The sequence below is a fragment of the Ixodes scapularis genome, unplaced genomic scaffold (assembly GCF_016920785.2).
Source record: "Ixodes scapularis isolate PalLabHiFi unplaced genomic scaffold, ASM1692078v2 PGA_scaffold6__148_contigs__length_123643588, whole genome shotgun sequence".
NCBI lineage: Eukaryota > Metazoa > Arthropoda > Arachnida > Ixodida > Ixodidae > Ixodes > Ixodes scapularis.
This window is the reverse complement of record NW_024609881.1, coordinates 1,549,218-1,564,228: the sequence shown is the minus strand read 5'-3', so window position 1 is coordinate 1,564,228 and position 15,011 is coordinate 1,549,218. Positions and strand designations below refer to the sequence as shown.

Genomic DNA, 15,011 nt, shown 5'->3' with positions numbered 1-15,011 from the left:
GTCACGTGATGCCCTCCCTCTTGTTTTCTTTTTTTCTGCTGCCCGTTTGTTTTCCCGCCTCGGCAGCAGTAGAAGAAACCAACTTGCAACTTGCAAGCGAACGGCCTGTTCTAAAGGTGACCACAACTTCATAAGTTAACTTATCCCATTTTTACGAGATGATAGAAAGATGTGTCCATCCTCCAGTCCATGCATGTTTCGTGCGTGCACAGTTGGGACGGTACATCGTAAAACACAAACACCGTCGGCTACCGGACGTAAAGTACACAACTTTCTGTCCAATCTCTATTTTATTAGGCGACAACTCAACACTTGTCGAACAAAGGGCGGTCAAAAATATATATATATATTTTTTTATTTCGGGTTAGCAAAACCGAGCTTTCGCGAAATCGGCCTGTTCACGCGTGAAGTTTGACGCTCGAAACCTGTGACGTATTTTCGCCAAACCTTGTCATCTGCACCGGGAATTACGAGCGTTTCGCATAAAAATGAAACGAAGTACGCATAGGGAAAAGACAGTCTGCTTTATGAATACCAATCGTCAGATTCGGCTCACTGGGTTTCCTAGGCCTTGATGAAAAACGGCGCGAAACAAGGACACATAGGAGAGAATTGACCTTTTTCAGAGATCGCTGGGCGCATGCGCCGACTCTGAGAGAGGAGAGGAAAGGGAAAGGCGCCATTTTTGGTGGCTCTCTCGCCCGCTCGGTCGCTCAGACAGTGCTGGTTATGCTTGACTCTTCCGGTATTCTCGCGGCTTGGCTTCATAGTCGTCAGGCCTCACCACCGCGCAGCAGAAGGTTGCGCAAATAGAGGCAAACATTGTTAAAATTCCAAGTTTTATAAAGTTCTTGTAGCCTTTGGTGGGTGGTGCACGAAAGCACCCGATGTCAAAACACCCCGCCGTTTTTGCCCTGCTTTCAAAAGCCTATGACGAGAGTCCCCCGTGTCAAGTGGCTGGAACATCAATGTGACGGCGGGACATTCTGCTTTTAACTAAAATACAGTAAACGTGAACAAGATGATATAACTGAAATAGGGGTAGGAAAAGGAAAACGCAAACGGACACGAAAAACGGGCAACGTCTTCTGAGACGTTGCCCGTTTTTCCTTTGCCGTTTTCCTTTTCATAACTCAGTCTCAGGTTTCATAATTGAAAATGAGCGTGTTGCTGATTAGATACGAATACATGACAAGATAAAACATCAAGGACGGGGACGGATACGGGACCTTTTGAAAGAGGTACTCTTTCCGTCCCTGTCCTCGATGTTCCATCAAGCTTTCATGTCTTCAACTTACACCAGCTCGCCTGCACTGTGATCATTTTTTATTAATAGTAAACGTGGAAGCGAGGTTGTGTGACGTAATCATGCCATACCCGGTACTGAATTAAAAAATAACAGCATAAAGCTTTCCGTTCTTCAGGCGTGCGCTATGCACATTCGCGTCTTGCCACGTTAAAAAAAAAATTGACAAAACATTTAAAGCGAGCGAAACGAATTTAAGCCTTACGGAGACAGAACCTTGATAAACTTTCTTGGCAACCAACTGTGAACTTGTGGCTGTTTGCTCTTTGCCCTGTTTGCTGGGCCCACTTTGTCGAAGGTTCGTAAACGTGCCGAATTCAAAGACGGATTGTTTCTAACATACCGTTCCTTACTTTTTGACGGTGCAGGTTCGCGATATCAAGACGGCCCGGATTTCGCACCGTCCGAGTTTGTTTACACATTCCCAAATACGGCAATGTCCCGTGCCCTCGCGCGGTACGCAGGACGGCGAAGTGACGGACCGCGATAAGCTTGAATAACTTAGGCGATCAAGGAGAGTAAATTAAGCTGTTTGTAGTGGCCGGGCCTCATAAACGGAGCTCACAAACTCCGCACAAGGTGGATGGTTGGGTCGGTATCCAAGCTGGTCACCATTACTCTCCTTACATAACACTCTGCGACTCTGCTTTGAATACAGGCCCCTTTTTTAGTTGCTTGCAAGACGCGACACCGAAGTGACGATGAAGTGACTCCGAGTCGATGGTAAGAACCGATGCGGCGTCGGCGGTCTGTCCATCCCTGAAGGTATAAAAACGAACGAGGTCCTCTGTATCCTAGACATTGACTTTTGTTAATCCTCTAGGTCGTTCTCAGCCATTTCGAAGAAAATATGCACGCGAAGTGACGACAGAAAGACACATTCAGAATGGTGAAGGACGGAACAACGCCACCAGAAAACACACGCAAACACATGCACCGGGAGACAAGCCACGCCTGGCGCGGACGACGGAGAGACGTTCCCGGAGCCACCAAAAGTGTTTCGAGGGATGCCCGCGAGGGCGCGCCACGATCGTGGCCAAACTCTGAAAAAGGTCAATTGCAGACAGGACAAGGCGCTGGCTTTTTGAAGAAAGACGAAAATAAGAAAGTTGATGAATTCTTTCATCAAAATAAGAAAGTTGATAGCCAGCGCCTTGTCCTGTTTGTAATTCTCTCCTCTGTGTCCTTGTGTTTCGCGCCGTTTTTCATTATGAACGTACCGGATGTTTGTGAGAAATCTGAGCCCGGCTTTTCGCACCGCAGAAATAAACAAGACATCGCGGAGAGCTCGAACTCCGTCAGAACGTAGCCTCAGCCGTTCGAGCAAGATGCCAAAGTTTCAGCACCAACCGTTATCTTATTAAAAAGTTGGAAGTGTTTTTTTTTTTTTTTTTTTTTTTTTTAAGTTTTAATGAGAAAATGGGACCCATTTTCGCCAGTTTTCGGTTTCTGGCGCCATAGAGTTCCATGTGCTCTATGGGCGCATGTCTGTTTTTTGTGCCTTACACCATGATTTCCAGTTCCATGTATTCGAGAGCTCCGTCGGCTGCCTTTTTTTTCATTGAAAGTTTCTGAAAATCGCTTATATAGCTTTTGAATAAGATAACGGTTGGTGGTGAAACTTTTGGCATAGTTGGTCTAGTTCATTTTTGCGGTGCGAAAAGTCAGGTTCGGGTTTCTCAGAAACAACCGGTTATACCAACTAGCCCAAGGGAGGCACTCACTTGATCTAATGACGTGTTAGCGAACACCACCGAATGACACTTGTTGAATAGTTGGTCGCCGCGAAGTGGCATTTACAGGTGGGCCAAGTGGGTTAACATTTTTGTAATGAGCTGCCGCGAAGCAGCATAAGCGCAGCACAGGGGGTGGGTTAACCCGCGTCCCAGTTGTTTGCTAAAATGCCATTCGCTCGTGATATGGACCCTTAGCCCGACTGTCCATTTTAGGAAGCTTTACTAGGCTTGCCAAACCCGGTAAAGACCGCAAACGTCAAAGAACAGGCGAATGTTCTCGAAGCATTTCGGACATTTTTGCACCGCTAAAAGAAAGTTCCTCCGGTCATCACGTTTATATGCGGTGCTTGCACTCGTCGTGACTGTTCATGAATCTGCACCGCGCCGCCAAACCTGCCCGTACTGACTGCTTCTCCGCCTGTTAATCGCCGCCATCTTTGCTTTTCTCTTTTTGACTTGGGCGTTGGGTTTCTATTATTGGCGAGGAGATTGAACTATGGGGGTGCTCTGACCAATTTGTTGCTAAAGCCCCTTCATGTTTCAAAAGTAGGACAAGGTCTGTCGATGCTTGAGGAACGTGCAGCCCTTGGGAAGATCATGACGGCACTGCGCAGAACTGAGCTAGATTTAAGACGCCATTTTCTTCCAAGAAAACGGGCACGGGGGGCCCGTGTCTCAAGCATTTCCACAACAATAAATGGTGCCACTTTTCCCAAGATAGGGGGGCTTTATTGGTTGTCCCCATAACTCTGTGTTTACCCAACTCAAGGCCCGTGAACATGCCTACGGTCCTTGTGGGCATGTTTATGTTTTAACGCAAAAATACGAAGCAAACAAAGTAACGTTTATTGTTAGTGCCAGATCTCTCCCGAAAGCAATCGTCGGAGAATGCGAGCTTGACCTACTTTGGCTTTTGTGCTGAGCCGGGCATATGCACCGTGCATGCTGCATTGTTCATTCAGGCTGGAGTGGTAGCAGAAGAGCCCCTCCTCCGCCTCACCGGAGAACAGAAACTCCAGCCGAACGCTGACACGCCGATCGGCTAAGTCGGCCGAGCGCTGAATCATTGTTATTTTGTTGTCCCGATCCCTGTAGTCCTAAAGATAGCCGCTTGGGGCGCCACGGTCTGATGTCATCCCCAGTGCTCCGTTTCACCATAACTTGGCAAACTGTGGAGGCTGTGGCCCCCACGACCCAATAAGGGCCCCGGAGCAAGGCACATTATTACTCCGTGGTCGAGGCCACCGGGGCCTCGTTACCGCCTCAGCAAGAGAGCCCTCCGAGGCAACAAGTAGTTCTAGGCTTTTTTTTCTTTTAACGGCAATTGAACTCGTGCGATTCTATCTATAACGAGAAGATACAAAGAATAAATAATCACAAATTTCAGAGTTTCAATTATATTTACACCAAAAAAGTGATGCCCCATCCGTATTTGCTAGATTTTTTTCGCCTCGTGGCGCCGTGGCCCTTGACGATCGCAGCCCTGTAACCGGCCGTTTCCGCCTAAAGCATTGCACTGTGCCCTGACATTAGCACCCGTCGCAGATTTGCGTCTAAATGGATGACACAAATTCTCCCGTGGCGTTGGGTCACAAATACAATCGCTATGACCGATTGTCATTGTATCTGGTCGTTATAAGCGGTACATCGTTATGTGCAGTATAGGTGGATTGCACTGCAGTGTTGCAGCTTGACGATTTCAGCTGAGACTGCATGTATGGTAAAGTGTAGTTGATTTTTTCAGCGAAAAATGTATATTTCAACCCTTTGTATAAATTGAGTAGGCACAGAGTGTGCAGCATGTTTTGAACCGTGCTCGGTGTTCCTGAGCTCGGAGGTCGCACTAAATTCCTCTAAAATTAGCCGGAAGCATTTCCCTGCTAAAAATCAGAAAACCTGGTGCATAAGTATTCACCAAATCAATTTCGTCTCTAAATTTAGGGGGAACGATCTAAGTTTGTGTATAAATACACACCAAGTCGGATTGTTGTACACATGTATACCCCTTGAATTTCCCCGCTAAACTTGGCGTCGGGTAATACATTTGCGTTGCGCTTCCACGCTACAACCTTTGCATTACACAGTGATGGAAGTGCTGCGCCAATTCGCGCCATGGGGGAACGTCCGCCACATCTTGCGCCAAAGTGCAATTTTTGATAAGAATTGCGCCACACGTGCGCCGAAATGGGCTTAAAAAAAGTTGACTAATTTATTATTGGTCAACCCTAATATTCGGAAAAGTAGAAGCAAAGGAAAATTGTACAGATATGAGTTTCACAGCGTCTCTACTCATTATATAGTTTGTTTCGTCTTGGGTCAGAGCACATTCGAAGGCTCGAGCACACACAACCACAAACACTAAAAGCTCGAGTCACGCAACATTCTCCGCACTTGATTGGTGTAGCCGATGAAAGAACACGTATGAGGAAATGAAGAATGCCAGAATGTCCTGCTTTGATGCTGCAAATCAACTGGCCAGGGCAGTTGGTGCTAGGCATCAACAGCTCTGGCCGGTTGATGCAATGGCTGGTTAATCTCCGACATCGTCTAAAGTTCCGCATGATGTCGTCGATTCCGAGAAAACTTTGCAAAGTAGTGAGATTGCCGATTGCGGCTACTGTGATAAGACAGAACTAGGGTCTTGGGTACTCCTCGTAAGATCACTCGATTATTGTGCCTGCCACGTGCCTTTGTCTCGTGACTGCAGAATACCGTAGCACTCCGGTGCAAGGCTTCACAGCTTTGCACCAGAGTGCTAAAAGCAGCGGCTGACCTGGGGGAGCGCCTGACTTAGTTTGATAGTCGCGCAGATAATACTGAGGATTATTACAGGTCGACCTTCTTTGACCTAATTGTAAATTAATCTGTAATAAAAAAAGAAAGAAACTGAGCCGAGAGACAGAGAGAGAAAAGAAAACAAGGGTCTATATATTCTTGAATAAATATGGTAGTCAAATAGTTCCTGTGCAGCTGCAGATCGAAAGAGCAGCGAAGTTTGACGTAACTCCGAGTCCTTCGCCGCTAGTGTCAACTTTAATGGCCGATTCACACGACAGACTGATCCGCAACCGGGTTGATCACGTGGCGACGTGTCCGCGGTTCGTTTGTCTCCCAAGCACACCCACACGAGGGAGACAGCAAGCAGACACCAGTGAGGACAAACCGAACCTGTTCGCCACCGCTCAGTGCCGCGAAACTCTAACATTGCACTGTGGCACCGTTGCCCAAGAGAGAAATCGACGTTTGCTACCGCAATAGAGAATTGTACGCTGCTGTTACATACAGATTGAGATACAACACCATAATGGGCTTCGCGCGAAACGCCATTAGCTTTACTAACCCAAGGCATGACTGCGACACACGCATATTCAATCTTCGAGAATTGTTCGGCGTGCAAGCGACGAAGTTCTGGGCTTGCGGAGGGCGTTTGGAGATGCCTTCACTCACTCCGCGCTCGTGCACTACACTCAGGCACACCACAGCCAAAAGAAACGTCTCGCTCGGTAAAAGGCTGACTAGATGGGCGAGAATTTTCGCGGCATGATAGACAAGTTTTGACGGAAGCTCCTTGACACGGACCTGGAGGAGTAGCGCAGCCTGCGTCGCGTCAGCTGTACAAAGGTTCTGCAGTTTCTTTCACGCGTGAAACCAAGAATCGCGCACCAAAATTAACCAGCGAACGCACAAAACACAACAGTGCGCCATTTTTGTTTTAATCGTCCGAAAAAGAAAAGAAGAGCAAGAAAACACTATTTTTGCCAGACAAGCTTTTCAATTCAATCTCCTGCCGAAAATCCACGAGTGAAAAGGTGCTAATCTTTATCAGCCTGCATACGAGGCGCGGATCGCGGGAATCGGTGACGCGACAATCATTTGGTACACGGTCCGCAGACGGAAATCGCGGTTCGGTTCATCGCGTGAATAGGTTACAAAAAACAAGTGTAGGATTTTATAATTTTTTTTTGTGCTTGATTTTGCAGCGTATGATATTAGAGTTTTGAGTTTGATAGGTTCATTGAACTTTCGGGAAACATTTTTATTGGTAGATGTGTTAGCAGATATACTGGTTTTTGCTGGCATTTCACAAATTATATTTAGAAGCTAAACAAACTACCGACTGTAAAATGCAAGGTGAGAGAGGATTTATCGCAATGAAGTATTGCGCAATGCTGCACTTTTCAATCATTTTTTAATGCCCATAGTAAATTAAACCTACTCCGACTAGTCTTATTTATGAAGACTGTGTTCCTTTTACGCCCTCTCTATTCTTATCAATAACAAGTAATATGCTCGAGTATCAAAGTGGAACCCTTGATCACTATCACGAATGAACTCGTTTAGAGATGCAATCACTTTTTCATTCTTAAGTGATGTGCTAGCAGATGTTGGCATCTGCTCCAAAAGCGTCAGTGGGTGCTCCAAAACAATATTTTGCCTGCTGCAGAAGCTGCTATAAAATTTCAAATGTGGCTTCCATCGCTGATTACACTCATTTTGGGGACACTTTTTTTATTAAGCATACCTCAGCGTACACAGATTCGGAACCACTTCCCTAAGCTGGTGTCTCCGAGGCGAAGCGCCAGCCTATGGTGGCGGGTTCGATTCCGTGTCGGGGTTCCCGCAATCTGACGGAGGTGCAGCGCAAAGGTTCTGCAGTCGCAGCATTTTCTGGAAGTGGAGGTTTTCCTCCGGTTTGCTTTGGCACATTTTTCTTGCCACTTCTCCGCTTGCATCCTTGGACGTCTGCCACTGACACGCTCTGCTGGCCCCCACTGTCGGTCCCCGATTTCCCGAAAACAAAAAGGGAGGAAGCCAACCGTGCAGTTTGCATGGTTGATGCCCTCGCTGAAAACAAACATGTGTACCGAAACCTTCATTTTTTTTGAGCAGCACTTTTTTCCTGCACGGCATCTGCTGTGTTTTGCATAAACAGCCCTTAAAGGGATGCTGAACCAAAATTTAGATTTCGCAAAATAGGGCCGCAGGAGCACTGAGTGGGATGCTACAAGCTTCAAAACATCACTCTTACATTGATATCTCAAACGGATGGCCATACTTTTGGAAAAGAGCTATGTGATCAGGGGGGGACTGTGACGTCACAATCCTGCTGGAACAGTTGAGAATGAAGGGAAGTGGCCTCGCTTCAGTTCATCAGCTTGAGGGGATGAAGCAGAGAGGACAAAGAATGAGAATTGTGACGTCACTTGTGTCGTTGGCCTCGTCAACCGTGTTCAGTCGCGCACTCTTTTTCCACAAATACCTTCATCCGTTAGAAATATTGTTGTACGAGTGATGCTTTTGGGTTGGGCCACCATACCCTCCTTCTCCTCCTAGAAACGTCACCGGCTGTCACATTTGTACATATCTATATTTCTTTCTCAAATTCTTTAGTACGATATATCCCAAAATCAAAATACCTCAAGAGCTGCACTCGTAATTTTGCATTACAGAAATTTGTAAACGGCGTTCATTTTATAGCGCAGCTCTTAGTGTCTGTTTCCGGCTTGAACGTTGTCGCGGTCGGTGTAACCGTGCGTTGCATTGTACAACGTTTCCCATTGTGACGTCTCGTGGGATATCAGAAGGTCCAAATGTGCCCGCTAAGTTTGTCAGGAAATTTTTCCGCTATATGTAGCGGGAGAATGGTTTTGCTAAATTTATCGGAAAAATTTTACCCTCGTGACGTCACGTGACCCTCCCCTCTTCAAGAGCTGCGCTCTAATTCGCCGTTACTGAGAATTGTAAAGGTCTTTCACTTTTTCCCCCGCAGACTGGCACGATCGGAGACCTGGAGCCAGCGCCATGTGTCCGGGTGTGCAGGAGTCCCTCCAGTACTTTGCCATTGCGGCCATGTGCCACAACCGGGGCATCGGCGTCCTCAACACGCTGCCCTGGCGGCTCAAGAAGGAGATGGCGTACTTCTCGCGCATCACCAGCCAGGCGGCCGAGGGCAAGACCAACGCGGTCGTGATGGGGCGCAATACCTGGGACTCCATCCCACCCAAATATAAGCCCCTGCCTGGAAGGTGAGGGACTTGCCAGAGTCACCCGATTTTGGAAATGGGGCCATGGGCTTCAGCCTTCCTGGTTAGTGAACACTATCGTAAAATACGGCGGAAGCGCCCACTTTGTTCAAGCACCCACTATTAATGTGTTCCAAACTTTGGAATGCTGCAAAATATATGTTCAGCGTCCGATTTGACTGGACAAGTATCCATGACTAGATTATTTCATTTCATTTATTGAACCTTAAAGGGAAGATGGGGCACTTCTACATTTGAGAAAAAACGCTTGAATTGCATTCATTTGGCCTTTAGATTAACAGATATCAAAATTGTATTTCAATGCGACGCGCCGGAGAGCCATACGAGCAATTTCGAAATAGGACTGAAGCCCCGCCTCCCTAGCCTTGGGCAGCCAAAAGAGCCGTCGATGACGTCACGGACAGCGACTGTCTTTCGCGTTTTTCTCGCGTTTAACAATACTTACGCAGCAAATGGTTTGGGTATTCGGGTTCACGGGGTAAAAATACACTAGAATTCACTTCTAACTCATTTTTTCTAAGAAGCTCCGTAGCTTCCCTTTAAGGGCCCGTGAGGGCATTACATAAGGGGGGGATCATTCATATTATACATTGGAAAAAACGGACACAAAAAAAATACATTCTGGAAAAGGTTGGTAAACAGTTAACAACATAAAAAGTGCGATTGAAGACTTGATTTAAAGGCGTTTGGTTCTACGATGGTGACGATGGAGGATGGGAGGCTGTTCCAGTCATTGATAGCTTGTGGGAGGAAAGATCGGTTGAAAGCGTTTGTTGAGCCAGAGATCCTTTTGATGGTACAGGCATTGCTTAGGCGAGATGATGTTCGATCGGGAGGTGATAATAATGCTGTTTTAAGTTCAAGACAGTCATAATAAATTTTGTGAAGGAGGCAGAGCTGAGAGATGTTCCTACGAAGCTGCAAAGAAGAAAGGTTGAGTTGACTATTAGTGAAGAGACACTGATGGAGTTATCGTACGTGGAGAGGATGAAACGAGTGACCCTGTTTTGAATTGCTTCCAGATGATTGATAAGGTAGCCTTGATGGGGGTTCCAGATGGAGGCAGCATATTCTAATTTAGGTCGGATAAGTGTGTCGTAGGCCAGTATGCGGACAGTTGGTGGAGCAGGTCGAAGGTTACGTCGGAGTACTCCCAGGGTCCTGGAGGTGTCTGCGGAGATGGCTTCAATGTGATTATTCCATGAAAGGTCTGATGTTAATTTTACACCAAGATATTTGTACGAAGGAACGGTCTCAATTAAATCGGAGCCCAAGTAATATTGGTAGGACAAAACAGTTTTTTTTTTTCTAGTGAAACTGATTAGTTTACATTTAGATTTGTTTAATGGCATCAGCCACTGTTCACACCATCTATTAATTTTTACTAAATCATCTTGAAGTTGAATGTTATCATGTTCACTTGTTACTTTGTTATATACGACACAGTCATCTGCAAACAGGCGAATATTAGACAGAATGGTGGCCGGAAGGTCATTTATGAATATTAAAAAAAGTAGGGGACCCAGTACGGACCCTTGGGGAACACCAGATGAAACGTTTGTTAGGGCAGACTCATGGTAATTAGTAACGGTGTATTGCACACGGTGAGAAAGAAAGTCACGTATCCATGAGAAGATTAGCGGGTCAAGACGTAGGGATGCCAGTTTGGATAGTAGTCGTTGATGGGGAACATGATCAAAAGCTTTCGAAAAATCCAGAAAGATGGCGTCAGTCTGAGCCCGACACTCGAGATTAGTATGTAGGTCATGAATGAAGTCTCAAAGCTGCGTCTCACAGGAGAGTCCCTTTCTAAATCCATGCTGCTTTTTGGAAAAAAATCTATTAGTTGTTAGGTGACTCATAATTTGCGAATATAGTATATGCTCAACAAGTTTAGATGCGATTGAAATTAAAGATGTTGGACGATAGTTTGAAACCAAACAGCGACTTCCCAGCTTGAAAACTGGGACGATCCTGCCAACCTTCCAGTCAGAAGGGAGGGAGCTTTCAGATAGTGACTGGTCAAATATTAATTTTAAGAACTCACTCGAGATACTGGTAGTATTTTTTAGAATTTTTGAATTGATGTTGTCGGTACCGGCGGATGATGAGAGTTTTAATTTGGCAATGAGGTCTCGAATACCGGCTGCGCTTACACTGATTGGAGGCATGGTTTCGTAAGGTTGCTCGGGGAGGCTGAAAACAGTGTTCAAACACTCGTTAGTAAAAATGGAAGAAAAATATTCGTTAAACACTGTAGGAATGTCTCTCTCTGGAATGGGATCGCCGTTGTCGGTACGTAGCTGGATGGCAGAGTTGTTGTTCTTTGGTGAAACCATATTCCAAAACTTCCTCGGGTTACTCCTCAAAATGGACAGTAAGTCATTAAAAAAGAATTTATTCTTGGCTTGTTTTATGCTCCTGGTGTAGTTTTTTAATGCAGAATTGTAGACATCCCAAGACTGGCTGGTATCTAACCGTTTGGCCTTTACAAAAAGTCTTTTTTTCTTGTTTCGCAAAGAGAGCAAGGTTTTTGTAAACCATGGATTACCTAAATCGGTGCGTACACGAACTGTAGGAACAAACATTTTTACTAGATGATTCATTTTAGTTTTAAATAATGTCCAGTTTTCTTCTACAGATCTAATATGAAAATGAACGACGTAATTGTCAAAGAAGATTGCCAACTCGCTGTTTATCGAGATATAATCAGCTCTGTTATAATCGTGAATAGTTTTGGAAATGGGATGCTTGGTGAGAGTGGGGAGTGACAAATCAACATGCAGCAGCCTGTGATCACTGAGCCCGTCACAGTACTGGATACACTTGACAAGATCCGGTGACGTAGTTAGTATTAAATCGAGAATATTTCCCAAACGAGTTGGTTTATCAACAAGCTGTGTAAGGTTCAGAGTAAGACACATGTCTAGAAAATGTGCGGATGTGGCCGAGCCTACGGATGAAAGGTTTGACCAATCGATTTGAGGAAAATTAAAATCACCAAATAACAACATATCAGCCTTTGGAAACCGATCTCGTATATCAAGTAAGACAGAGCATAGATCAGTATGAAATGATGAAGCACAATTTGGTGGCCTATAACATACGCCCACAATGACCTTATTTGATGGCGTACAAACACATATGCAAGTAAATTCCAAGTCATGGTTCGCTAAACAGATATCAAAAGAAGATATAAAACTCTTTATTGCGATAAGCACACCGCCACCCCTCTGGCCATGCCGGTCGTGGCGGAAGATTTTGTAATCTAGGTTTCGCGGAAAAAGCTCCTTATCTTCGATTTCAGGGTTTAACCAAGTTTCTGTCAAAATGACTAAATCTGATGAGCTGTCCTCCAGTACACTGTGAAACTCGTTGCGTTTTGGCATGAAGCTGCGAATATTAGTGAAAAGAACAGAAAGGCTTTTCTTTTTATCGCGCAAGGCGGCATAAGGGGATGACGGTAACGCTTTATTTTTGCCAGAAGCATGTAGCTATGAAAATTCAACAACTGTTTGAGATTCCGAGTTAAAAATAAAACGCTTGTCCGCATGCAGTTTGTTAAAACGCACTTTAAACGGCACGTTCATACTCCTACCATACTCAAAAAGTTTGGCACGGGCAACTCGCACAGACGCAGAAAAATCTTTGCGTACAGCGTAATGGGTGCCTTTCAGTTTGAACCCACAAGCCAGGATGCTCTCTTTGTCTTTAAATCGGGCAAACTTAACTATTATTGGCCTAGCTTTCTGGGGCTCGAATTTCCCTAGGCGGTGTAATCTTTCTAAATTTGCGGCATCAAGCTGGATTCCCAGCTTGCTCGAACAAAACTCAATAATTTTTTGTTTCGACTGCCCCCATGTTTCGGTGCTGTTATCTGGGCAGCCAAAGAACAACAGATTTGACCTCTGAAGCCAACTTCGTTGTCATCGCACTGCTTCCGAATATTCGCTAGGTCAACAGGAAGATTTTCATCATGGGGGGTTAGAGATGCAGAGTTCCTATCAGCCAACTTCGTTTCTACAGCACTCATCCTTGAAAACAATTGTTGGACAGATATCTCGGTAGCCTTTTGTCCGCTCTCCAGTGACGAGATTGTTGCCAGCAAAGTTGTCTGAGCAGCCTCGATTCTCTGGACAGCTGCAAGAATACTCGTGATTTGCTCACTATCGGTTAGTGGTCCCGGGTTTGCCTCCACGTCTCCGGACATTAACAAAAGGAGCCGAGAAACATAAAAAATGTATGAGTACTGCAAACAGTAAAAACACAGCCACTTTCGCCAGAAAAGGTCGTTGGGGCACGACATCGCAATAAAATTCGGATTTCTACTTCGAGAACAAACTGCATTCGGAAGGTAACCAACCTGAAGAAGGGAGAGGTTTTGCATCGCTGTTTGTCTGGCGACGCCGTGCCCCAACTGGCCATCCATAGCGGTCGGCTTATGTAGCCACCCGTCCGGGTAGGAACCATGTGATGTTACAGTGCTTGATTGTTGCCAGGTGCTGATGTTGAACGCCTCCTGGTGGATCCAAGTTGGTGGCGGAAACGCTCGAGGAAATGCCGTGACACTCTCGATGACAACAGATGACGTGTCCCAAGCCAGAAGATGACGATGCAGCAGATTTCCTGGCGGGATCGCAGAAAGGGCCGCAGTCAGTTAAATTAGTTTTCAGTGAAAGTGGAGTGGGCCGGTATTTTCCAGTGAACAAATTTTGCTCAAATCTGAGGAAAAATGCCTCTTCACCTCAAGCAACCCAAAATGCATAAAACTAGCCATCAATTACTTCCAGAAGCTGCCGCTTGATTCAAGTAGAGCCACACACTCGAGAGGCCAGATCGAGAAAGAGACATAAAAGCAATCTGCCAGTTCTTGGTTATTTTATGGCTAAGGACAATGGTTCTTGGTTATTTGATCAAAACATAATCAAGTGCAAGAAAACTATTTTTTCTTTGACAGCCAAATGTTCTAAAAAAAGACATCTAACATATTTTGCGCAGTGCATAAACCATGCAGAAAATTTTTCTTTTCTTTTGGGGGCGTCATTGCAACGAGCATGGGGGAATTGGTGCCCCTTTTGTCCAGTTTGTCTCGCAGTAGCTTTGTCTCGTTGAAGAAGAGATGTGCATACATACTATCTGGCACGAATGAAATGTGAACATCGTGGCCTTGGATACGTGCTGCACGACCTAGATGTAATTAGTAAGTGATAAAACTGCGGCTTGTTTCCGCTCAACCAAAATAAGAAGTTTTGCGCATTGTTCATACGCCACACAAAGCAGTTCTTTCAAGACTTGGTTGTCAGAAAAACAAGCGATGCTTTTGGCATTTGAAGCCTGCAAGTGTTGATAAGATAACATATATCTAATCTAAAATGCACCTGCCTATATCTTAATTCTCCAACTAAAGGGGAAAGTAATGCTCCGTGAAAAGCCAGGCCTTCTTTACTAAGGTTCTTGAGGTGAAAACGAGTATAGTTGCCTTTAGGTGGTGCAGCACGTATTGTAGGCCACAGTGTTTGCATTTCATTTATACTGGATAGTACCTGAAGAAAACTGTCTGGGTAATTTCCATTCTTTCTAACATATGTGTTCTGAATATGTGTGCTTGATCTTTTTGACTGCTTTTTATGAGAAATTTATTGCCTAGTGAAATTTAGGTGATGGTACAGTGTTGCAGGGGTGTAGTGGAAAATTGGAATAATGATATCATCCTCGTTTTTGCACTGCCAGCCTTGCACTTGTTGCTCGAGTGGTAACTTTAGCGTACACTTCCCAAGTGCTCCAATTGTTTCTAAAACCTACTGTTTTAGTGGTTTTCAGTGACACTCGGCAAGTTTCTAATGGGGGTTTACTTCCCCAACTAAAAAGATAATTATCAAATTTTAGTTAATTATTTGACTTATTGCGACGATTAGCGCCCTGTAT

General features: G+C 45.2%; 1 protein-coding gene across 2 annotated transcripts in view; it reads left to right on the top strand.

The window, feature by feature from the left end:
• The first annotated feature begins 21 nt into the window (after window positions 1-21).
• Window positions 22-15,011, top strand: part of LOC121838383 (dihydrofolate reductase-like) — a 38,367-nt gene continuing 23,377 nt past the window's right edge. The window contains exons 1-2 of one of the 2 annotated variants that reach the window (XM_042294589.1): window positions 22-116; window positions 8,813-9,068. In XM_042294589.1, coding sequence (XP_042150523.1) covers window positions 8,845-9,068 — 224 coding nt within the window. In that variant the 5' untranslated portion in view covers window positions 22-116; window positions 8,813-8,844. The remainder of the gene's footprint in view (window positions 117-8,812; window positions 9,069-15,011) is intronic. The other variant, XM_042294590.1, reaches the window with a different exon arrangement.